The sequence below is a fragment of the Exophiala oligosperma genome (genome assembly GCF_000835515.1).
Source record: "Exophiala oligosperma strain CBS 72588 unplaced genomic scaffold supercont1.4, whole genome shotgun sequence".
NCBI lineage: Eukaryota > Fungi > Ascomycota > Eurotiomycetes > Chaetothyriales > Herpotrichiellaceae > Exophiala > Exophiala oligosperma.
This window is the reverse complement of record NW_015622821.1, coordinates 3,185,349-3,207,935: the sequence shown is the minus strand read 5'-3', so window position 1 is coordinate 3,207,935 and position 22,587 is coordinate 3,185,349. Positions and strand designations below refer to the sequence as shown.

The 22,587-nt window shown below is 49.3% G+C and overlaps 5 protein-coding genes across 5 annotated transcripts; 1 reads left to right on the top strand and 4 right to left on the bottom strand.

Annotated features, from left to right (window-relative positions):
- Positions 1 to 1,922: 1,922 nt before the first annotated feature.
- On the bottom strand, positions 1,923 to 4,346 carry PV06_05241 (uncharacterized protein; the record flags this gene model as incomplete). The annotated part of the gene is made up of 5 exons (XM_016406224.1): positions 1,923 to 2,080; positions 2,146 to 3,511; positions 3,562 to 3,593; positions 3,651 to 4,204; positions 4,258 to 4,346. 5 exons carry the CDS (start codon positions 4,344 to 4,346, stop codon positions 2,013 to 2,015), a joined length of 2,109 nt encoding a protein of 702 aa, XP_016264430.1. The 3' UTR covers positions 1,923 to 2,012.
- A 525-nt stretch (positions 4,347 to 4,871) lies between these two features.
- On the top strand, positions 4,872 to 6,567 carry PV06_05240 (uncharacterized protein; the record flags this gene model as incomplete). The annotated part of the gene is made up of 4 exons (XM_016406223.1): positions 4,872 to 5,095; positions 5,155 to 5,533; positions 5,596 to 5,673; positions 5,749 to 6,567. The coding sequence occupies 4 exons, from the start codon at positions 4,872 to 4,874 to the stop codon at positions 6,565 to 6,567; spliced, it is 1,500 nt and encodes a 499-aa protein (XP_016264429.1).
- Positions 6,568 to 7,701: 1,134 nt separating this feature from the next.
- PV06_05239 (ATP synthase subunit beta, mitochondrial) lies at positions 7,702 to 10,870 on the bottom strand. Its single transcript, XM_016406222.1, has 8 exons — positions 10,810 to 10,870; positions 10,566 to 10,735; positions 10,374 to 10,459; positions 10,272 to 10,314; positions 9,905 to 10,221; positions 9,659 to 9,853; positions 8,836 to 8,878; positions 7,702 to 8,789 (listed from the first exon to the last, which is right to left on the bottom strand). The coding sequence occupies exons 1-8, from the start codon at positions 10,818 to 10,820 to the stop codon at positions 8,098 to 8,100; spliced, it is 1,557 nt and encodes a 518-aa protein (XP_016264428.1). The 5' UTR covers positions 10,821 to 10,870; the 3' UTR covers positions 7,702 to 8,097.
- Positions 10,871 to 11,072: 202 nt separating this feature from the next.
- On the bottom strand, positions 11,073 to 12,278 carry PV06_05238 (uncharacterized protein). The gene is made up of 3 exons (XM_016406221.1): positions 11,811 to 12,278; positions 11,493 to 11,686; positions 11,073 to 11,397 (listed from the first exon to the last, which is right to left on the bottom strand). Exons 1-3 carry the CDS (start codon positions 12,130 to 12,132, stop codon positions 11,284 to 11,286), a joined length of 630 nt encoding a protein of 209 aa, XP_016264427.1. The 5' UTR covers positions 12,133 to 12,278; the 3' UTR covers positions 11,073 to 11,283.
- Positions 12,279 to 12,609: 331 nt separating this feature from the next.
- Positions 12,610 to 13,973, bottom strand: PV06_05237 (uncharacterized protein). Its single transcript, XM_016406220.1, has 6 exons — positions 13,854 to 13,973; positions 13,668 to 13,715; positions 13,605 to 13,615; positions 13,275 to 13,523; positions 13,159 to 13,210; positions 12,610 to 13,111 (listed from the first exon to the last, which is right to left on the bottom strand). The coding sequence occupies exons 2-6, from the start codon at positions 13,668 to 13,670 to the stop codon at positions 12,968 to 12,970; spliced, it is 459 nt and encodes a 152-aa protein (XP_016264426.1). The 5' UTR covers positions 13,671 to 13,715; positions 13,854 to 13,973; the 3' UTR covers positions 12,610 to 12,967.
- Between the last annotated feature and the right edge of the window lie 8,614 nt (positions 13,974 to 22,587).

Genomic DNA, 22,587 nt, shown 5'->3' with positions numbered 1-22,587 from the left:
CCTCGCTCCCCCCAAGCCAGACCGTCTCATCGCGGCGTAACCGTCGTATGCAATGGAAAAGTTTAGGTACTCCTCTCGGGGATTTTTTTTTTGTTTTCGGTGGTATATTACGGGATTTATCCCATATCTAGGTAGATGAAGTACTTCTGTAAAAGTCAAGGTGATACGAAAACCGGAGTGGCTTGGTACGTACTCCGTATGTAGCTTATCATTTGCAAATCTGTAGGTAAATCTAGCTATGTCAGCAATACCGTCACTTCAGGTATTCTACTGTAGGTGGTGATAAAGTTTTTCGCTCCACACACCACACCTCAAAAGTCCACCAAACTATGGAGTACAGATGTATGTACTATGTACGGGATAAACAACCTAAAAGCTCATACGGAGTAAGTCTGCCGGAAACGAACGGGAGTTGACTTACATTAGATAACCCTAACGGTAGTTGGGTTTTTGTCTTTTCTGCTTTCCCAGTGCCGCCGCCGTCAAGGGGCCCGGGAGGAGGGGGATCAAGGGTGATCGACAGGTAGTGCCCGGGAGGGCGGTTGTAACTATTGTACAAGTATGTACCAGTATTTTAGTTTAGTTGATCTACTCCGTAAATACATTAGTTCAACAGTTGGAGCGGTGGGGGAGGAGGTGGTGCATACAGTAGGTACAGAAACCAAGGACAAAGGACAAGGAGAACCACTCGTACGTACGGGGACAATTTAGGGAATGGAGTCTACTTACTGTAAGTAGCCAAGGACAAGTGAAAGTGAGACACTACAGTTTATTAGTACCTTGACGCTAGGCAATCTGTCGGACAAGGTACTCGCGTATACAGGACAGATGTTGCGCACAAGAAGCCCCTCCTCCCCCCCCAACCCCCCTTGGGGCTCTTTTTAACTTTTACTATTATACAGAATGCAACAGTACCTCGAACAGAGCCTCCTCGGCCGTGACTCCGTACTTCGTATTCACAACGGTAGTCGTGGTGAAAATTGGCAACCTCTCCAATTCTTTGTACGGTCACCCCTTTTGAATCTTGTGATCCTTGCTCGCCCTGGATCGTGACTACCGACCAGAGTTACTCTTACGGAGTAGTCTACGAAGAAGTGCTCCGCGACTCTAACTCTTCAAATGCTCCAGTCAATTCTTGCGCAACATGAACAGCTCCCCGACTCCATCCACGTACATCTCTGTAGATAGGTACTCCGTACTCCATAGGCCTATGGATACTCTAGCTCTATATTGGGTTCTTTTTTCTTTCTTTCTAAAGGACTGTCGCCAACACGGGCCCGTATCGACACCTCACGCTTCACACTTTGATATTTCGCAATGTTGCTGATGAGATTGCACATCTTCCATGTTTTCTTCAAAGAAACAACCCGCGTCTTGCGTTTACATCTTTGGGATATGGAAGATCCTACCTACAGTACTGTGGTGAATGCAACAGCAATAAACAACAAACAAGCCTGACAATATCGTTTATCGTTTCACTTTTTGTTTTGGTAGCCTTGCCATCTCAGACGCAACTCATTCGCTTGTTCTTCTTCTACTTCACCAACGGTACAGTACGGTAACCTCCCTGGAACGGATGCACGGAGCAGACATTTGCAAGACTGTTACGGAGTACTGCACAGTGAAAGGGACCCCCGAATCCGAATTCTACTTACAACGGTCCCAAAACAAAACCGGGTGGAGTTTTGTCCACTTTTCCCTTACTTCGAACAGAGTACAGAATACTACTGTAGTATCAGTACTTCGTACTTGACCATTCGTTACCCCTTGCGAAGGAGAGAGAAAGAAAAAACCCTTTTTGCCCCCACCAGCCAAGTCGGTGGGTAAGGGATTAGTTCAAATTCCCTGTCCTGGAAAGATGTCGTTGGCCTCTGTTTTCCTCCGCACTACGAGTACGGGTGTAGGAGGTCCCAAGATTGGAGCATGATGGTTGTGAATTCACTTTTGACATGCTGGCTGGCAAGCTCATGATATGGCTGCCGGTCAAGACACCCAGATCGGAATCTTCTTTCTCATGGTAGCCGGGGTTCCAGTACATTATCAAAATACGTCAGAGGAGAGTAAAGTCCAGAAGGAAAATCTAAAAGTCCCTTTTTGTTAGTTTTTGACAACCATCAATACGAACAACCAGCGGGAACTTCTCACATTGATTTTGATTGTTGAACCCTACCCCAAAGTCATGCAAAGGTACGGTGTCAAAATCCGTCAAAAAGTCGTAATCAACGCTTCCGACACCGTCCTCGACAGACGGCGACTCTTCTGCGTTTCCCAGGACGATACCCAGCGCTTTGGCTACTTTTCCAGCTTCCGCAGACGCCGTACTCATTTGGAGCCAAATCTTGTGCGAGATTGTCAATTGCTGACGAACCTCTTCGGCCCTGGGCGACGATGACGACAACGACGACAAATTCTGTCCTGGAGTCTCGGGCAATTCAAATTTGTCCACATCTTGAAGGTAGAGACAGAGCACGCTCGTGGCGAGAAGAACATCCTGGTTGAAAATGTGGGTGACCTTCCATCTCAACTGACACAAACGGCCAAATGGTTGAGACTCTTCGTGAAGCATCTCCTGAAACGACAGAATCTTGAGGGCCGATTCCAAACAGATCCGTACCGACTCCCTGTCCCTGTCCCGCTCTCGGGATTGTCGAAGGGCTGGCTGGCTGCTGGTCAAAGCTCTCCGATACAGGAGAATGCGGGATTTGTAGTAGGTCGTCTCGACACTCACCCGCTGTACCACAAGGTTTGGACTGTCCGTGATAGGGTGTGGCATTGTTTCCCACCGCAGAACGGGCGGAATGGCGTGCTTGTGCACGTCTCCGAGGAGGGCGTCGATTTTCGTGACCTCCTCGTGAGAAGGGGGGTGGATGTCGGTGTTGACTTCGCAAATCAGGCCCAGAGCTGTTATCAGTCGCCCTCTCGCAATGAGAGGAAGAATCGGCGTCCATTCCGTTTCTGGCCTCGGAGGTGGCATCTCGGTCGTGTCCTCGTCAAAATCACAGTCGCGCAGGTTACTCGGTTGCTTTGTGTCGATGTGCTTGTCTGTGGCACTTCGAGGAAGACCCATCTCCAGTGAGAGACTGAGATCCAGTTGAAGGAGTGTAGTCCAGATGCGTCTACGCATTTCAGTCTCGAATGGAGTTATTCCGGGAAAATGGCATGGGTCCCGATGATAGCCCATGCGCATTGCGAGATGAAGTATCATGCTGATCAGAAGCCAGCCATCGGTGGCGCTATCTTTCAAGAGTATACACTCTCCGGTAAGGATCATGATGAGGGTTTCGAGGATGTATGGTCCTCCCGTCGTATACCTGGCCAGATGAAGACACTGAACTGCCTTCTCCCGGAAGACATCCTTCATGCTGAGACATTCCACCTTGAGCGATTCGGCTCGTCCGTCGGTCAGGTCAATGGTGAAGATTTGCAACAGCGCGGCAATGTATAACATGGAGAACAAGAGACCGACCCAAGCGATTAAAGCTGCGGATGGATCTTTCCAGAAGTTTTCGTACTAGCCAAATGTCAAACTGCTGATCGTCGGCCAGGGGAGAAAGAACCCACCTCTCGAAGAAACTTTCTGCCATGAATGATATCTACAACACACGTTCAACCTCCTCTGAGAGCGGAAAGAAAGTTTGGGATGAACTTACACGGAGTTACAATGTAGGAATCGAAGTGGAGGGCCATGAGGCGATCAACAGCCGGACGAGGAGGAACAGCAGTCAGTATTTCATATCGTGTTGCATGACGGTTCGGCCCATAGAACAAGTGTGAACCGAGCGGGGGCTTGCTATCAATGACCAAGTCGTCCTTCAGCCCCCTGATTTGGGTGAGAATTGCCTCCCAATGGACACTCTGGACATAGCTGGTTCCAGAATTGCGCAAATTCAAGGTGCCAGGGTCTGCCGGAGATTCAGCTTCATCTGAGGATTTCTTTGGTCCGAGGGTGTTGGAGAACACCACATCTGCGGATGGTAACGAGTTTGTCGGTCTCGGCGATATCGGTGTGTGCGGATCTGGGAGCGATTGGCCTTTCATGAGAGTCACGACGAGGCTCTCCAGTTCAGCGAGTCTGCCATGGAGGCTGGTGGACGTTCGCGGAGCAACGGGCGTGGCGGCAGAGGGTGTCGTCGCATAGTTGCAGGAGTTGGTGAGGCCACGCCTTGTGCAAGCTCCGCACGGGTGCTGTCGGTCGCACTTCAACCTGGCAGAAGTTAAGCGTCTCACGATCTGTGTGATGGCCATCGGAGCACGTACTTTCGCTGTCTACAAGGGTCGCAGGAAAGTTGGACTTTGTCTCTGCGCCGATTTGGCGGCGGACGCGGACGTTGAGCATTGTCGGTCATAGTGTAGGACGATATTAACATTAATGAAATGAGGCACTCGAGGAGCTCAATTTCGTGCACGGCAATGCAGGCGTTTTCAAAGCGTATCAGTCCCCTTGTCCGCTCTCAAACACTTCCAGGGTCATTTCAGGAAGAGAGAATGAACAATGTTTGGTGGTTCAAAACCGAGAGACGGGCGATGGACGAGTAGAAAGCGAATGACCGTCCGACCGTCCGCGCCATCGTCCGCATCGACCGTCCGTGCACCGCCATGTTCGTCTCGACCCTCCACGTCCACTTTCTGTTCGAAATCCCTTGGTGTTAATTAAATCTCCAGTTTGATCCCGTATTTACGAACTATTCTGCGGATTTAGTAGTAGCTGGTGCAGTCACCTGTTGCCCAGAGAACTATAGCCATGACTCCCTTGAACTCGGCCCTTCATAGTGGCGGCGGTGTCCTGCCTTCAAATATATATCGAGCAAAGCCTGACACGAGTGAACAAACACACAGCAGTACCTCAAGTCATATCGCCCTGCTAGCATATCATGGCGGCCGATTTGGAATCAGCCCACGAGAAGACGACGGCCGCATCGCAAGACGGCCACCTTGAACAACCATCTAGCGAGCCTGAAGGGGCTGCGACTGACCAAGAGACAAAGGACGATGTTGTCGAATGGGATGGACCAGAAGACCCCGAGAACCCGCGGAACTGGCCAGCATGGAAACGCATGATCCAAGTCGTCTTTGCCAGCGCTTTCTTGCTCCCTGCGTAAGGCAAACCCTGCGATTCTTTCCGCGAGCGTACTGACTGATAGGACATGTATATAGCAACCTCGCCGCGACAATGTTTGCACCTGGAGCTGCTGCACTTGCCAAGGAGTTCCATATCACGAGTCCTACCGTTGTCAGTCTCACCGTGTCGATCTACCTCTGCGGCTTCGCCGTCGGGCCAATGTTTATTGCACCGCTATCCGAGTTGTACGGACGGCTCGTCATTTACCACATCTGCAACGTCATCTACATCGGCTTCATGATCGGATGCGCGCTGAGCAAAAACACTGGCATGTTTCTCGTCTTTCGATTCCTTGCCGGATGTGCCTCTTCGGGTCCATTGACAGTAGGCGGAGGGACCGTCGCCGACGTCGTCCCGCCAGCTCAGCGTGGCAAGGCAATGTCTTTATTCGCCATGGGACCACTTCTGGGACCGGTAGGTTTGCCTTTACTCCCCTTCTCAGACCGTCATGACACTGACCATACATGTTTCGAAAGGTCTTGGGCCCAATCATCGGTGGCTTTGTGTCCGAATCGATCGGGTGGCGATGGACGTTTTGGATCATCACAATCCTTGTGAGTAAAACAGGGATGAAGCACCAACCGTAATAGCATATATTGCCGAGATTCTGACACGACTCGACGCAAAAGGCAGGAGTAGCATTCGCAACATCAATCTTTTTCATTCGCGAGACCAATGCCAACGTGCTGCTGGAACGGAAAGCTGCCCGCCTCCGCAAAGAAACCGGCAATGCCGCTCTGGTTTCGAAGTTGAATCGAGGCTTGACCCCCCGCCAGTTATTCCTTCGCGCCATCATTCGACCGACGAAGCTTCTCATCCTGTCGCCGATTGTACTCCTCCTCGCGCTTCTTTGCGCGTTCGTTTTCGGTCTCCTCTTTCTACTGTTCACGACGTTCCCCACGGTCTTTGAGGAACAATACCACTTCTCCACCGGCGTTTCTGGCTTGTCCTACCTAGGCGTCGGCATCGGAATGGCCGTCTCTTTGGCGGTCTTTGCCAACGTGAGCGACAAGATGCAAAAGGCACATGGAGGAGATTCGCCACAACCCGAGGGCCGTCTGAAGCCCATGATGTGGGTCATGCCCGCCGTACCGGCCGGCATCTTCTGGTACGGCTGGACGGCCGAGAAGCAGACTCACTGGATCGTTCCCATCCTCGGCACCTCCTTGTTCGGCTTCGGCTTCCTCTGGATCACGATGCCCGCTCAGCTGTACATGGTGGAAGCTTTTGGCCCCGAGGCCGCCGCCTCCGCGCTGGCTGCGAACGTGATCCTCCGCCTTCTCTTTGCGGCTTTCATCCCTCTCGCAGGACCGTCCTTGTACGCGGACCTGGGACTCGGGGTGGGGAACACCGTCCTAGGTTCAATAGGCGTGGCCTTTCTCCCGGTGCCATTCTTCTTCTATCGTTACGGAGCGCGGCTCAGGGAGCGTTTTGCTGTCAAGCTATAACATTTCATGTTGGGTGTCGAGGTGGAAGGAGGGATTTTGGATTCCTTTTTATTGTGCTTTGCCAAAGTCCGTAAAAGCCCTATTTTTTGCAACCTTCAACAGTTCGAACCAAACAAACGTGACAACTTAAGATCCCGCAGCAACAACCATTTCATTCCATAAGATCTCTATATAGATCTACTCAGAATTCGATTCTCTATCTATCCATCTCAGCATTACTAGTTAGAGGAAAGGTCAACTGTATTACGATAGAAGACCAATGGTTGTTGTATTTCGCCACTGCACTTCATGTCTAACACTTATATAGATGTAGATTCTTTAATTTCTAGTGAGATACTAATAAACATTAATTCTATATATTTAACTACCTATAAGACTATATTATTCTCTGCCACTATAAGAACTAACAATAATACTATTAAAAGGAAATGATTTAGTATGCTTAGCATCAAAAATATATAATGAATACAGTAATAATTGCAGTTTTATACGTGTTTTTCTAGTAAAACTATATGATAGATTATATATCTTAATGAGTAGAGAATATGTACGCTCATATTTATACAAATCAAAGAAACTTTGCATTTTTATAAGTGTTCGTGAAGTGCGGTGGTGAAATGCAACCATTGGTTTTCTATCGTAATACAGTTGACGTTTCCTCATGGCTGTACGCCGAGTACATCTCTATAACTAGTAATGCTGAGATGAGTAGATAGAGAATCGAATTCTGAGTAGATCTATATAGAGATATTATGGAATGAAATGGAAGGGCTGCTGTTACAGGATCCCATAGTGTCACATTTGGTCGGTTCGAAGTGTTGAGTGATGGGCATATTATAAAATTTCAAGGTTTTTACGGAATTTTGCAAAGCACAATACCATTTATCTGCACTGCATTTTCGAGGGGAGTCTTGTACTAGGGTTAGCTCTGGTGAGATTTGATACTATCAATTCTCGAAGCCAGTGGATTTGTAATTCGCGACTTCGGAATTCTTTCTCAACACTACACTCCAGAACACAAGATGACTTGCTAGAGATGCTGGACGTTGTCAGTCATGGCATGGATTATCGTCTTGAAACCTTTCGTCTCTGTTGTTGTCGTTGTTGTCTCATTGCTGACATAATTTAAATCATATCACGACAACCATTATTATATCAATTACTGCGGATCAAATAGCTCAGAGGGGCACACAATCTTCTGCCTCAATGCGTAAGCAGTTCAGAGCTGATTGAAAACAATGACTTCAAAAGCATCTACGCTGTCTCAGAAGGTCGGTCTGCTGACAGAACGAGAAATGATGTGGAAGTCAATACCAAGCTCGTGAATACAAAGGAGGGTGTCGGATAAAGTGTCAAAGGAATCGAGTGAATAATTTTGAAGGTTCAATGTACAGATGAGCTACTCAATTCTTTTCGTCCCCATACTCCCCTCACGACCTGGAATAGCCATTGTTTCTTGACTGCAACATAAGAGAATATATGTCGACCACAGACTATGCTGCTTGGCTTTCTATTTTACCTCTTGGCCGCTTATGACTTCTCCAATTCAGCCAAGATCTTCTCACCCTTTGCACGAGCACTCTCGAAATCGCCCACCATGTAGAAGGCACCTTCTGGGAGATCATCACCTTCACCGTTGATGATCTTCTGGAAGGAAGAGATGGTGTTCTTGAGATCGACAAGCTTGCCCTCAATACCAGTGAAAACCTGGGCCACGGTGAAAGGCTGGCTCAAGAATCTCTGGAGCTTACGGGCACGCTCGACAGTCAACTTATCGGCTTCAGACAATTCATCCATACCCAGAATGGCAATGATATCCTGAAGCGACTTGTATTCTTGCAACATCTGTTGGACACGAGAAGCGGTGTCGTAGTGTTCTTGACCGACGACTCGGGGGTCCAGCATTCGAGACTTCGAGTCGAGAGGATCGACAGCAGGGTAGATACCCAATTCGGAGATACCACGAGACAACACAGTGGTGGCGTCCAAGTGAGCGAAGGTGGTCGCAGGAGCAGGATCAGTCAAATCGTCGGCAGGCACGTAGACAGCCTGCACGGAGGTGATGGATCCCTTTTGCGTGGTGGTGATACGTTCCTGCATGGAACCCATGTCGACGGCCAAGGTAGGTTGGTAACCGACGGCAGATGGGATACGACCGAGCAGGGCAGACACCTCGGAACCGGCTTGAGTAAATCGGAAAATGTTGTCAATGAAGAGCAACACTGAAATTTTGTCAGCAACATCCAAGATACAGATCGATTTACTCACCATCCTGGCCTTCTTCGTCCCGGAAGTACTCAGCCACAGTAAGCTAAAACAATTAGCAAATGAACGTACAGGTTGTATCAAAGTCGAGGTTGTGTGAAGAAACAAAAAGAGAAAAATGAAAGGTGAAAAGTGAAAACCAGAAGCCGGGAGGCAGGAACCAGAGAAGAAACCAGAAACCGGGTGCCAGAGACGAGGCAGAAAGGACCACAGGAGCGTCAGGAGGTAGCAGTGGTGGAATCGCCTCCGGCAATTCCAGCCCTTTTGGCGTGGAGTCGAGTTTTGAGGTGCCTTTGCAGGGACCAGTCATTCTCAAATGCCTTCTGACACACATTGCAGTAATGTAATTTGTCTTCTATGGCCTGTTGCCGGATGGCCTTGACCTTTACGGCGCTCTTGCTGGGAGGGGCTTTGCTGAGACCGGCGACGCGGTCGAGATGGGCCTTGCAAATCAGATGCTTGTCCAGCGCGCTTTGACTTTGGAAACTTTGGAAGTACATCTCTCAGACTTCGCAGGTGAAACGCTGCTAGCTTTTACCTTCTTCCGGACCGTCTTCGCGATCTTCTGAACTGTTTCAGAGCTCTTTGCAAACCATGTCGAAGTGGCGTGTAATTTGTTCTTATCACGACGACCTTCACAGTCGCAATGACTAGACGTGCGTTCGGGAAGGGAGGTGGGCACCAGGCCAAAATACAGCAGCCCGAGTCGTTGAAAGGGGAGAGGTCGTGAGATGGCAAGACACGACGGCCAGTGCTTGAATGTTGGGGGGGTGTTGGATGGTCAAGAACAGCAAACACGATGGCAAGAGGAGATATAAAAACTTACCCCAGTCAAAGCGACACGAGCACGAGCTCCAGGAGGTTCGTTCATCTGACCAAACACCAGGGCGACCTTGGACTCGCCGTCGAGTTGGATGACAGAGGTCTCCTGCATTTCATGGTACAGATCGTTACCCTCACGGGTTCTCTCACCCACACCGGTAAAGACAGAGTAACCACCATGGGCCTTCGCAATGTTGTTCTAATCATGGTCAGCGCCTCCAACAACTGGAAACATGAGGAATAAACCCACGATCAATTCCTGAATAAACACAGTCTTGCCGACACCGGCACCACCGAATAGACCAATCTTTCCACCACGAGCGTAGGGAGCCAAGAGGTCCACGACCTTGATACCAGTGACAAGCACTTCGGCGGAGGTGGATTGTTCAACGAACTCCGGAGGGTCGACGTGGATAGGAGCGAGCTTCGAAGCCTTGATGGGTCCTCGCTCGTCGATAGGGTCACCGGTAACGTTCATGATACGACCCAAAGTACCTGCGCCGACAGGAATTCTGATGGGGTATCCAGTGTCGCTCGCCTTGTGGCCACGGACCAAACCCTCGGTACCTGCGAAACGTCAGAACTTGCGCTCGTAAGTAGATGCCGGAGCTCCATACCATCCATGGCAATGCATCGCACGACATTCTCACCCAAATGTTGCTGATTCCGGTCAGTATCATGTGTCAAGTTCATAGCTCTTGTCTCGTAGGGGTTCGTACCGAAACTTCCAATGTCAACTTGTTGCCATTGTTATCGGTTTCGAGGGCGTTGAGAATGGGAGGCAGTCTCTCGCCATCAAATTTGACTAGATATAGCTGTCAGCTATGGTTGTGATGATTTTCCGCAGAAGTATTGGATGGTCCGAGCTAAAATGAAAGCTCCAGAGGGCAATGAAGAGGAATTTTTCATACCGTCGACGACGGCACCAATGACCTGATGGATCTTGCCATCACCGGCAGTTTCCGTCGAGGCCCATCTTTGAGCGATAGAAGGGACACCTTGTCTTCGAAGAGGCTCGAATGCGCGTCGGGTGAAGGATGGTCGGGCAAAGGCAGACTTGCCCAAGCTACGGGCAATGCCGCTGTGAATTCCAGTTAGCAGCGGTTCAAAAAGGTCGAAGGAGCTCTGTTCAGCCGTGACAAGAGCTTTACTAACCTCTTGAGCATGTTTGCAGATGATGGGGAGGTGGTTTTACAAAGAAGAGAGGAGAGTTGTGTGGTCGAAGGAGAATAATTACGAGGTCAAGTCAAGTCAAAGCAGAAGCTCTTCCCAATTCTGCGCTAGTCCTGATTCGGAATGAAAAATCCCGATGGAAAACCGGCATCGGTTGTCCTCATCAAGCAGGTTAGATGGCCTCTCAACCCCCAAAGACCATAATTAAAGCTTTGAAGCACATTCGTAGGCTAAGAGAAACAGTATGGTGTTTATGGAGATGGGTTCAGCCACTATATGATAAGGTCTATGTACAATCCGACGAACCCGAGGCCTGAAAATCAAAACAAAGCTGGACTGGATATTGATTTTGTATGGACAAAAATAAGAGACTGCTGAGTTCTCTCGATACTAGTGACAGTACAAAGGGGGATTGCTGTAGTTAAGGAAAGCAATCTGTTGTCTTTCGACCATTTTCTACTCCTCCGCATCGAGACTGATGCCTTGAGCCTTTGCGGACTTGCTTTGAATGTGACCTTTGCCGCTGTATCCTTCACTGCTGATACCGTAGATGGGATTACTCTTCTCGGCCTATTGATGATCGTGTCAGCACAATTGTTTTGTAGAGGTCGTAATAGTGAGATTGGGATCGCTGATGCGGCATCACTCCAGCGTCGAAAGCTTACCTTGAGGTATTCATTCGTAGCCTCTTGCCATTCTTTGGTCATGGTTCGTGGTGGTGGTCTGGCCAGAGAGTGAATTCCAAAGAACAAAACTGCTGATAATCCAACACCGGCCGCGGTATATAGCCACACTTTAGTCCATTCACCCGGTGGGGTTTCTGCACGTGGTCCATGAGGTCCAAAAGCAATCCACCATGCTATAGAACTGTCAGTCACCATCACATATCTCGATCAGGCATTCATTTTCCGGCAGCAATCTGTCTCTTCAAAGGGACATGAAGAGGCAGATAACGCGCCATCCAACAATAGCAGTAATCATACCAGCTTTCTTCTCCTGCAAAGTCATCTCGTGCCAATCAACCTTCATGCGATCTCTAAGCTGCATCCAAAGCTCGGCCTGCTCTTGCGGAGGCATGGCCTCCCATCGCTTCTCAATTCCAGCCAGGGTAGGGTTGGAGATGGCGTGAGCAGATCGAACATGGGATTGGCTCGTCATGGGAGGTTGCTGAGTGGCAGAGAAGGTCGGGGCGAATGATCGCGTCGAGGTTTGGAAGTTTCGAATCTGGCTGGAACTCATCCGCGTGTATGTCTTCAAGCTGCTCGTAGAGGTACGAGCAGCACGAGGCAGGGAGTGGAGATACATCGTGTGGGATCCTTGAAAGTCGGCTTAAAACATATGAGAGAGAAGTATCAAAGACCCTGCCGAAGCCTGAAGCTCCGCAGACACTATCGCGAGAATTGACAGTGGAATTGAGCTTGAATGGGGTGAGTGGTCGTGAAGTTGTGAAGGTCGAACTGCGATGATCAGAGGAAGCTCAAAGGTCTTGGCGCCGCAAAATTACCGCCAACGCTCTAACAATTCCTCACACCACTTCTCACCTTTGGTCTCGGTCAGGGAACTCCCATCACAGCCTTATTGGGCCACTCGCGTCACATCAACGATCAGTTGTGTAGTGCTTCATGTTCATGGATATGCTGGACACTCGATGTCTGATATTGTACACATTGGCCAACTTTGACGCTGGATTGGGCCAATATTACAACACGTATGGCTTTTACAGTTGCTGAATAGATACGCTGTACAATACCGACGTTATTTCAAGACATGATGAGTATTGACCGAGAACGCATGGAATAAAAGTAGATCGAGATGTTGAAGAATAATAAACCTGACAGGCGAAACCGGCAAGTTCTTCATATCAATCCTAATTCTTCCGGGCGCGAGTGACTATTTGGGAAAATTGTTTTGATTTTGCTCCAGACCATCTATCTCGGATTCTTCATTGCATGGGACCTGTTTTCGTCACGGCGTGAGATGTCGGCTCCTCCAACGGTGCATGACAACAGCCTGTACAAGCGAAGCTCCGCTCGTCAGAAGAGAACTCCCACTTGCATACAACCCGTGGTTTACTTGCTGCTTCCACTATGAAGGCCGCATTGTGAGCCGCATCGCAAATTGGCCAACTCGTGTGTCAGGATTATATTGTGCCCTTGCCCTTGCTCGCTTCCTTGAGAAGATCGGCCCATTCCAACTCGCCTGGGTCGTTTGCTTGCCAGTTCATGGCAATGCCGTTTAGTGCGTTCTTCAAGGTTTCGCGGGAGCTGGCGTAGACCATGCGGGACTATCATCGTTAGCGACAGGCGCCGTAATTCGATGCGAATGACATACCTTGACACCGGTGGCGTCTTGGTTGATGTAGGTAATGAAGGCGATTTTGGATCTAGAGGTTGAAGTTTAGCGAAAAGAACACGGGCAAACTGATACCGGGGCATGGAGGTACACACCTCTTGCCCTCACCGCCCTCAAGCTCAAATTCAACGTCGTAGATGGCATAGGAGGGTCTATCCTTGCCACTCTTTTCCTTCTTGGAGATGAGCTTCTCTCTGAAGGTATCGTAGTCTGACTCTTTGCCAATCTCGTCTACCACAATCTCCTTCTGATCATCGGAGATCTTGTAGATAATGTATTTGGGGCCACCGCGGCCGAGCTTCAGCTCATTGAAAGCAGAGACGCACTCTGGGTTGACGGAAAGTCTGGGAGGTCGCAAGGGTTAGAAGAGGGATTGCATTGTAATCGAGCAAATCGACTCGATCATTAGAGGTCGCAAGACATACCCTGAGACAGGCTAGATACCAGTTAGTACTCAGTAGTGGCAGGAAATCAGGGACGAGACGAACCATGATTGCTGATTGACGATTCTTGAAGCGGCGCGGGTAGATTCAAGTCTGTCTTGACGGTCAGTGCCTGAACAACGACTTATCGCGAAATGTGGGCTGAGGGAGGGACGGATTGAAATAGGACAATTGACTTGTGCGGCTAGGCATCGATGAATCTTTTGTGGATATGGCCTAAGCATTACGTACCTCTGGTCTAGGAGCTTATGAGGCCGCCGAGAAAAGTAAATTGGTAGAATGCGAGAATCTGTAGGCAGCGAAATACCGTCGAGGTGTTGCGAGTAGGAGAAGTGACTGCGCAGTTCTGTTCGGTCAACGAAGAATGGCAGAATAGAATGAATGAATGGTGGGGTCCATGGCGTGTCAGCCCGCACCGCCCGATTGTTGCACTGCCGCCGTTGGCCGGGCAAAAACAACCAACTGCAAATTCACTCCCACCGTTTCGACCTCTACCTGAGTACTGTAGTGGAGTTGTTCAACTATTAAGCACTATGAAGCAACCATACTATCACGACTCTTTATGAAGCTGCTCTTGGTTAATCTTCCACCAAGTCCACCGAGAACCGGTACCTAAGGGCAATACGCTCACGGCCAACGAGGTGGCGGACAAACATTGTGGTCGACATGGCGCCGGGTGCTGCCTAAATTTCCTCGTCCCAAGACAGCTGCCAGGCATACGGCAGAGAAAGGGCTGCAGTGAAAGCATGTAGGCACCGATACCTGGTGGCTCCTTGCAACTAAATGGCGTTCTTGGAACGACAATACCCTCACCCAATCTGGAACTGGTGGCGGCATGCACAACTATCCTCGGTATGAACGTGGACTTGTAATCAAGTATCGAAGATCCTAAGGGCTAGGTTCGCCGACAGCGTCCTCAAGATTGGGGTTGAAACACCTGTTCCTTGCGAAAGCCTTCAAAACGAATGTCAGAGTGCACGACCAAAACTGCAGAGGACGAACGCCGAGAGTGCCACACCCAGATAAAGACCATAACCAGACAGCTATGGTATTTTCAAAATAAAATTCCCTCTTCAACACTTCCACTTTTTCATTCCGCGGCTTTTGTTTCAAGAATCTTACAGTGCCTAATACCTCTTCCCAACGCGTGAACAATCATTAACGACAACATCAAAAGAAAACCATGTCATCCCAATGGACAGACAAGCTTGAGAAGCTTCTTCTTTTCGCACTGATTCCATTCCCAGATAGTGTGTCAAGGGAGAAGTTTGAGCAGGCAGCTGAGAAGTTGGGCAATGGCTTGACCTGGAACGCATGCCGGTAAGTGGCCTCAATTTCCTTGCACAGGCACTTTCTGTTTTGTGTCTTTTAAGAACTCTCACTGTTCCCTCTCTGTGAATTCAATCTCTTTGCTTTCTCTTTGTGCCCTTCCAAACAACAGGTACACACCAAGCCATCATGTCTCCTCAACTACCTTGGTGCGAGCGTGACAATCTGAACCTTCTGCTGCTGGTTTTGGACCTTGACGTCTCGGTCACTCGTGATGTTTTTGAGGCTGCGGCAAACAGAATGGGTCGCAAGACTGATACCTGTCGGTACGTGTATCTGTCCGTACATATGCCACCATCAATTGTGTCTTTGTGCCAAGCGCATGCGGCTGTTGATCTCCTCTATTGCATCTGCTCTCGTGGTGACTGTCTTTTATTTTGTCTCGTATTGCCTTTGCATCTTCACTTTCTCTTGCCAACTCTATCCTTTTTCATATCTCTCGCAAAACAAAGTCTGCTTGTTCAGCTTGAAGCCCATTGCCACAACAGATCCAAACCACCGTTTCACACCTCCGGAAAGATGCCAACTGTCAATCTAAGCCCATGGAATCCAACCCAGGAGCTCAAGATGCTGTTACTTCTGATTGACGAGAAATCACGACCAGACTGGGGAAGCGTGGCGAGAAGCATGGGGGATGCCTTCACTTCCAACTCGTGCCGGTGTGTTGCCTTCCAGCGGTCGATTTCTCACCTGTACCTCACTTTGTTTGACCATGCGTCCTTGAGCACGTGCAGTTTGGTCTTCACTTGCTTGAATCTTCCCCTTTAGCTCTCTTCGACTCATCTTCTCTTGGCCTCTTCACTTGCAGACATTTTTCTATTCTTCCTGGTCCAATTCAAGTCACCTACCTTCGCACAGTCTTCTGTTTCTGCAAAACCCCTAGCAACTGTATCTAACCCATCCACACCTTCTCTATTTGTCTCGGTTCTTCTCGCCTCCACACTCTCAAAATGCCCTACAAGTGGACACCCGAGTCTGAGAGGGCTCTTCTGCTTCTCGCGTTCGCCGAAGTGGCTCCACCTGCGGCTACGATCTGGCAAAGTGTTGCTGAGAAGCTTGGTGGTGGCCTCAGTGGCAGTGCGTGCAGGTACACATGTGCCTTCATCTGCTGAGATTACATTGCATTATTTGCTTGCTATCTGCTTCTTATGTTGGAAATACATTGGCAGCGTTGCTGACAATCAATCTCCCATAGTCAAAAATTCTACAAGCTCAAGAAAGAGTCCGAGAAGCTCCTTGGTGAGGATGGCACTGCCACCGCCGCGACTACTCCAACAGCCTCTACCGCCAAGAAGGAAAAGGGATCAGCGCGCAAGAGTGGCGGAGTCAAACGAAAGCTGGACAGTGACGATGTGATCGAAACACCTACCAAGAAAAAAAGCAAGAAGCTCGACGTCGAAGTGAAGGTGGAAACCGGCCATGACGGTAACGCGCAAACCAAGGTCGAAGAATCTAATGACTGAAGATTATCGACGTCAACTTCCAAGTTGCGTAAGTTCTCCTGGCTGCGTGGTAGCACACTGCTGACTGACGTCTCGTGAAAGAACGCCGTCTCTCGAAAGCACACCGTCTCTCATGATTGGGGCGGAAAATGGAACCAGACTTGGATATAATTGCAAAAGAGCTGCAGTTTCAGGACATGGAGAATCATGCACAGGGAATGAGACGCATGGTTAAAGCATAGCGAAAGAGCCACAGAGCTCGGTCAACGATTAGCGTTGAGACAAGACGAGGAACTCAACCAAACTGCAACACATGTTGACTCATTCGAGGACTACGCCCGATTTCTTTGAGATTGCTCTCGTCCGGTACATCCGGAAATAGTAGCCGATCCCAATCCAGCCCGTAGTGATAACGGACAATCCGAACATGGGAGTCCTTCGTGTCGACCAGTGCGAGGATGAAACTTCGGAAGCTGGTATACAAGACACACAGTTCCATCCGACTTTGTAATGACAGTACTTTGTTATCAAGCTAACACAAATACGGAAAGACGCAGAACCGCAATGTGGAGATTGCATCTGCAGCCTCATCATCCACTGGAGACCAACAACGCATGATGCAGCCGTCACCCTGGTCTATCACATTGATGCCCAACCATTGGCCCCTGTTTTTTGCTCTTTGCATGCAATGCAACGAAAGGCCGCGTTCGGATTGGTGGGTTTGACCGGAGGGCTGATCGACGCTCTACCGCCGTATGCTGGTTCAAGTTGACAGCTCATCGGACAGTGCAAGCACAACCATGTCCGACCAAAGAGTTGAGCCGAGTGCGCGTTTGATTTCGTTTGGGATTCGCTAGGACTGGCTGTGCGAACGCCTCATTGTTGCCTCACCCCTTTCTCCGCTCCAACCTCTCGAGTGAGAAAGCATTTCTCGATCCACTCCGTTTCTACGGAGTACTGCCATCCTCTCTGGCTATAAAAAGCCTCCCAGCCATCATCCTATTGCTTTGAATTTCAACTCCATCTCCCTCTCTTCTGATGTGATCAACTCTCTCTCTGCGGATAAAACCCCTTGGCCTTCACCACACGGTTCTACATTTACTCCTTCTCCCTCTTTACTGATGTGATCACTTGAGAATCCAGCCGCTTTCCTTTGCCGCCAAGGCTTCAGCATGACGATAGATTGGGTGCGATCTAGGGCTGTTGTCTTTCGAATCCTCGCTGCAACGTATGCAGTATTCGGCGAAGATGCGGTACGTGGCCTGTCCCCTGATGTTCTCTACTGATCATGCTGATGTTGCAACAGTTTAAAGGTCGATATCAAGCGATTGCAAGGCTTTATGGCCCTGAAGTCTCAGGAGAGACCATCGAGTTGGTCTTCAAAGACGCCGCGGTAAAAGCGGCTAAACTTATTGAACAAAACGGACCAGTTGCACCAGCACCAGCCCAGCCGCTATCTTGGTCCCTTGCTGATGACGGTGATGACGACTCATCCACCATAGTGGCACAATCCGAAGCTGGAGTCCCTTCTGATGAATCGGGTCGGAAGGGCAGCAACAAGAGGCGATTCTCGGCGATCGAAGGTGACGAGGATGATCAAGTTGCTTGGTCCCCGGCGCCGAGTAGTGCCTCTCTCCGATCTCGTTCATTTGGCTTCGTGACCAAGGAAGGTGAATACCGTTGTGCGCTGTGCAGCAGCCAACTAGTTGATGAGAGGGAGCTTGCGAGGCATGAGAAATACAGCAGGTCGCACCGGAGCAAGCTCAAGAATAGAGACTTGGTCTTCAAAGCTCGTGAGCAACTTGCCCGAGTCGAAAGAGGCATGTCATTCAAGCTACCTCAAAACGAAGCTGGATCATCAAATAATGTGGAAGCCGTCCCGTCAGTGCAGGGGCGAAACCGGGTCATTCAAACGTCTCGCGCGCAGAGTGAGATACGAGACACAATCGAGGTGACCCGGTATCCTTCCAAGCCCAAGTCTGCACCTCGCTTGGCTAATGGGATCGGCCCAAAGCCACCCATTCCTGCGCGACGGCCAGGCTTATCGTCACCGCCGTCCTCCCCACAAGCGGGCCTTCGTTCACGGCTGGACACGGCTCAAGCAGGACCTCCGGCAGACATGTCATCATCAGCATCGTTCTCGCCGTCACCAAACCCCAATTCTACGCACCCGGCACCCCAGGGCCAGTCATCATCACTGGAATCAATCACACCAGACAAATCGTCACCGTCGTCTCTTCCCTCGCAGCAGCTCTGTTCTGCATCATCACCAGCGCAACCCATGATGGGACCCGGTGGGACACCTTCGTCTGTGATCCTCAAGGAATCGGAAATACGAGTCTTGACAGATGTCCTATCGCAACTGCTGGCCCCCAGGAGAGACCAGAAAGCTTTGGAGGCCCCCACAACCGGCGAGTCCACGGTCGTTCCTGGCGAGGCGAGTCTTGTCAACAGTGGGGCTGATCCTCCCCAGAATGATCTCGAAGTTCCTTCAAGATTAGAAGATGGGCGTAATGTCGAAGTTCCTTTGAGATTAGAAGATGGGCGTAATGTCGAAGTTCCTTCAAGATCAGAAGATGAGCGTGATATCGAAGTTCCTTCAATATTAGAAGATGGGCGTGATGTCCAAGTTCCTTCAAGCTTAGAAGATGGGCATGACGGCGAGCGCAGGGGCTTGGAATCTGCAGTTGATGATGAGCAGGAATTGAGAAGGAGAAACATGAGCATCAGTCGTCTTTTATCTGTCGATAGCGAGGCCTGTGGTGCCGGCAATGACTATGGTCAGAATGGACAACGGGACAGAGAAGGGGCCAGGACGACGACGAGAGATCCAAACGGGAGAGATGTCATTGGCATTCCTGAATGACGAGGTTGGTCGTTTTCAATCTGTGACATAGAATGAGTCCCTCCTATGAGTATATGATCATCGATTGTGATTTGTACTTTTTCATATTATTGTGTGTGTATATCCCTTACCCCCTCCTCCCTCTCCTCCTCTCTGTCTGCCTGTTTCTTTGACGGCTGCCTCGGGTGGAATGGAAATGAAAGTGCGTGCTTTGATCTTGACATGATGATTTGACGCTGTCTTTTTTGACGATTCTTTGTTTTCCCCTTCTTCTCTTTCCTTGAAGCAGGAAGGAGTATATACTCTATTTTCTATACCCTATACTCTATTTTCTATACCCTATGCTCTATTCTCTATATTCTTTTCTCTGTCCTCTATTTTCTATACTCTGCTCTCTATACTATGCTCTCTATACTATGCTCTCTATACTATGCTCTCTATACTATGCTCTCTATACTATGCTCTCTATACTATGCTCTCTATACTCTGTTCTCTGTCCTCTATAGTTTAAACCATATTACTCGAGTTCATTCGATCTGTATAACCCGGTGGTCTTTTTGTGTGGCATGATTTTAATACGTGACCTTACTCTTGTACTCGTAACAAGGCAGAACAAAAAAAAGGAGGCGTCTCTTTACTTTGTGGTCCATCACTGTTTTGAGTTGAATGATTCCCTTTGTTTCTCCTTTTCTTTGGTCCAAATGAAGAATGACCTTGGAAGAGTCCATACCTCGATCCACACCCAATACACCTGTAGGTCTAGGTACTCTTATCACACTTTTCCATGATTCCCAAAACTGTAACTTGATTCCTGAACTACCATTGTTGTCATATCCTCAGACATCATACCATGATTCTGTGATACAACAGAATGATTCTCGGTTGAAAGACACGACTTGGAGACACGACTCGAGAATTCGAGACGATCAGACTTGTAGACATTGAAAATCCTCATCTTCCCAGTGACTGACGATCAAGTCTCCAAAATATCAAGCTCTTTTGATTCTCTTTGTGGGTGCCTGGCCGTGAGTGTCTTCTTCTTGATCTTCCATTTTGACGACATTGGCGCTCCGTTTCTTCTGTCCTTGACCACTACCACGGGATTTGGATGTTGTGACAACAGCAGCTGTAGCGGCAGGAGTAGTCGTCTCACTTGGACCAACATTAGACTCGACTGGAGAAAGAAGACCTGTGGCTGTCTTGGTATCATTCTTCTCATCGTCCTCTCGTTTGAACGCCACTCTCGGTTTTGGTTTGGCAGTTTTGGTTGTAGCAGCAGCAGCAGCACCACCACCACCACCACCACCAGCAGCGACACTACCAGAATTCACCGAAATGACAATGTTTAGACCATTTCTCTTTTTGATAGTTTTGAGCCTCCGTTCGATTGATCTGACTTTTGCACCGGTCTTTTCAGCAAACGGACTGACATTGAACTATGGTCATTGGTTTTTTCCGTTAGTACCCCCTCAAAGAAAAAGAACAAGGTAAAATGGTAAGAGTGGATGATTTTAGGAGGGAAAGACGAGTATACACCCGCGAGAATCTTCATATATATATATATATATATATATATGTGTGTGTGTGTGTGTGTGTGTCTGTATATATATCTCACGTACCGTGATGGCTTGAGGGTTTTGTTTTAGGAACTCGACCAGGTACAATGCATCTTTGACATTGTGTCCCGGTGAGGATGCTTCTTGTGTGGATGCCATGGTCTGGTCTAGCGAAGACGACAAGGAGTAACAAGGGTGGGCAATATTGATGGTGTCGTCGATAGTCGAAAGACCGAGATGATGAGATAGGACGAAAGAACAGTATCTGGTGAATGTCTCAATTCAATTCAATTTTCTCTCCCTGGGAAGTGAAATCCGGCAGAGGTCGCGATGGCGCGTTCAGCCTGAGGCAGAAAAACCGGTGAGGTACAATAGATACATGGAGTCTACTTGTTGCGATGGAAAGCGGTGATGGGCCAGTTTGATTCCACCTCCAAGCGAGAACTCGCCATCCGATGATCTCTCTATTATCATTCTACTGGAAATTCAGGTTTACTCTACATGGGTATGGAGGATGATGTTCTAGAAGCCAATGAGGCGACTGCCTCACCGTCTATCCTGTACAGAGTCGTCCCGCGAGGATTTGCAAACATGCAAGCTTGGCCTTCTATCTGTGGAGGGAAGAGGTGAACCTCAGGATAGCGTCCTTATTAGCGAGTGAACCATCGCTTCAGCCCTGCATCGATGAGCCAGAGACACACGACACAGGACGCCCTATCACCCTCGGACACGTGTTCGGCGAACGTCTTTCGGATGTCGCGACCTAAGCGACCAGATTAAGGTTTCGGTCAGACAAAAAGTTCCAAAACAGCCGCCCTCTCCACTCCCTCCACACAACCCCCTTGGCCCCATCCTGCAGCCACTGTGCTTTCTCATCACACCTCATCACACAAGCGGTGTGAGGGAATTTAACTGCGGTGGCGCCGCGGGCACATCACAACGGGGGACGAGCGAGTCCGATTGACTTGTGACAGCGATGATCGCTAGATTCCCGCCTCCCCATCGAATGGAACTTTTGTAGCTCGGTGGAACCGTACGGAAAGTACTCCGTACAGTAGTGCAATAAGTGAGTCCGTAGTCGATATCCCTTCCCTTACACACGCAAACACACCCACTAACGCGATCCACAAACAACGCTAACTTCAAGTTTGTTTTGCTTTCCTGGGGTCGCAACGGGCATAAATGGACGACAAGTCTATATATGGTGCAAAAGCCAGCGACACTTATACGAGGTTTGAAAATTCAGGAGGTTGGGGCAAACAAAACAAACCATGTCAGCGACCGCACCAAGGCACACCGGCCGACGAGCCAGGCAGACATGCATTCAAGACATGACAAGGATGCTGCGGTCGCACCTCCCTGTTAACGCCCGTGGCAAAAGGAACAAAGAAGAAAGAAAACTACGGATCTTGCAACGCGCTTCCGCTCAACAAATCACATCTCGTTGTCACCTTTTATTGGTCAGTAACAGAGTGACAGCACTCCGTAGGTAGTCACCACTTCCTACAAAGTAGACGGATAGATCATGTACGGAGTATACGGAGTACGGGTGCCTTGGGATCAATCCAGCCACTTTTCTTTCTTTCCCTCCATGATTCAATGCCCTGGCCCCTGTCGCTGTTGTGCCTCGATTGAAAGCCAGGAAGCATTCGTCGGCTCTGAACCCCTCTTTCTCGAGTCTCCCACCGCTTTTCCTTGGTTTTCTACGGAGTATCTGGTATTGCTACTCATTCCCCCCTTCTCTCGCCCTAGCCATCGCCCTCGCTCTCACCCTCGCCCTTCCCTCTCATTTT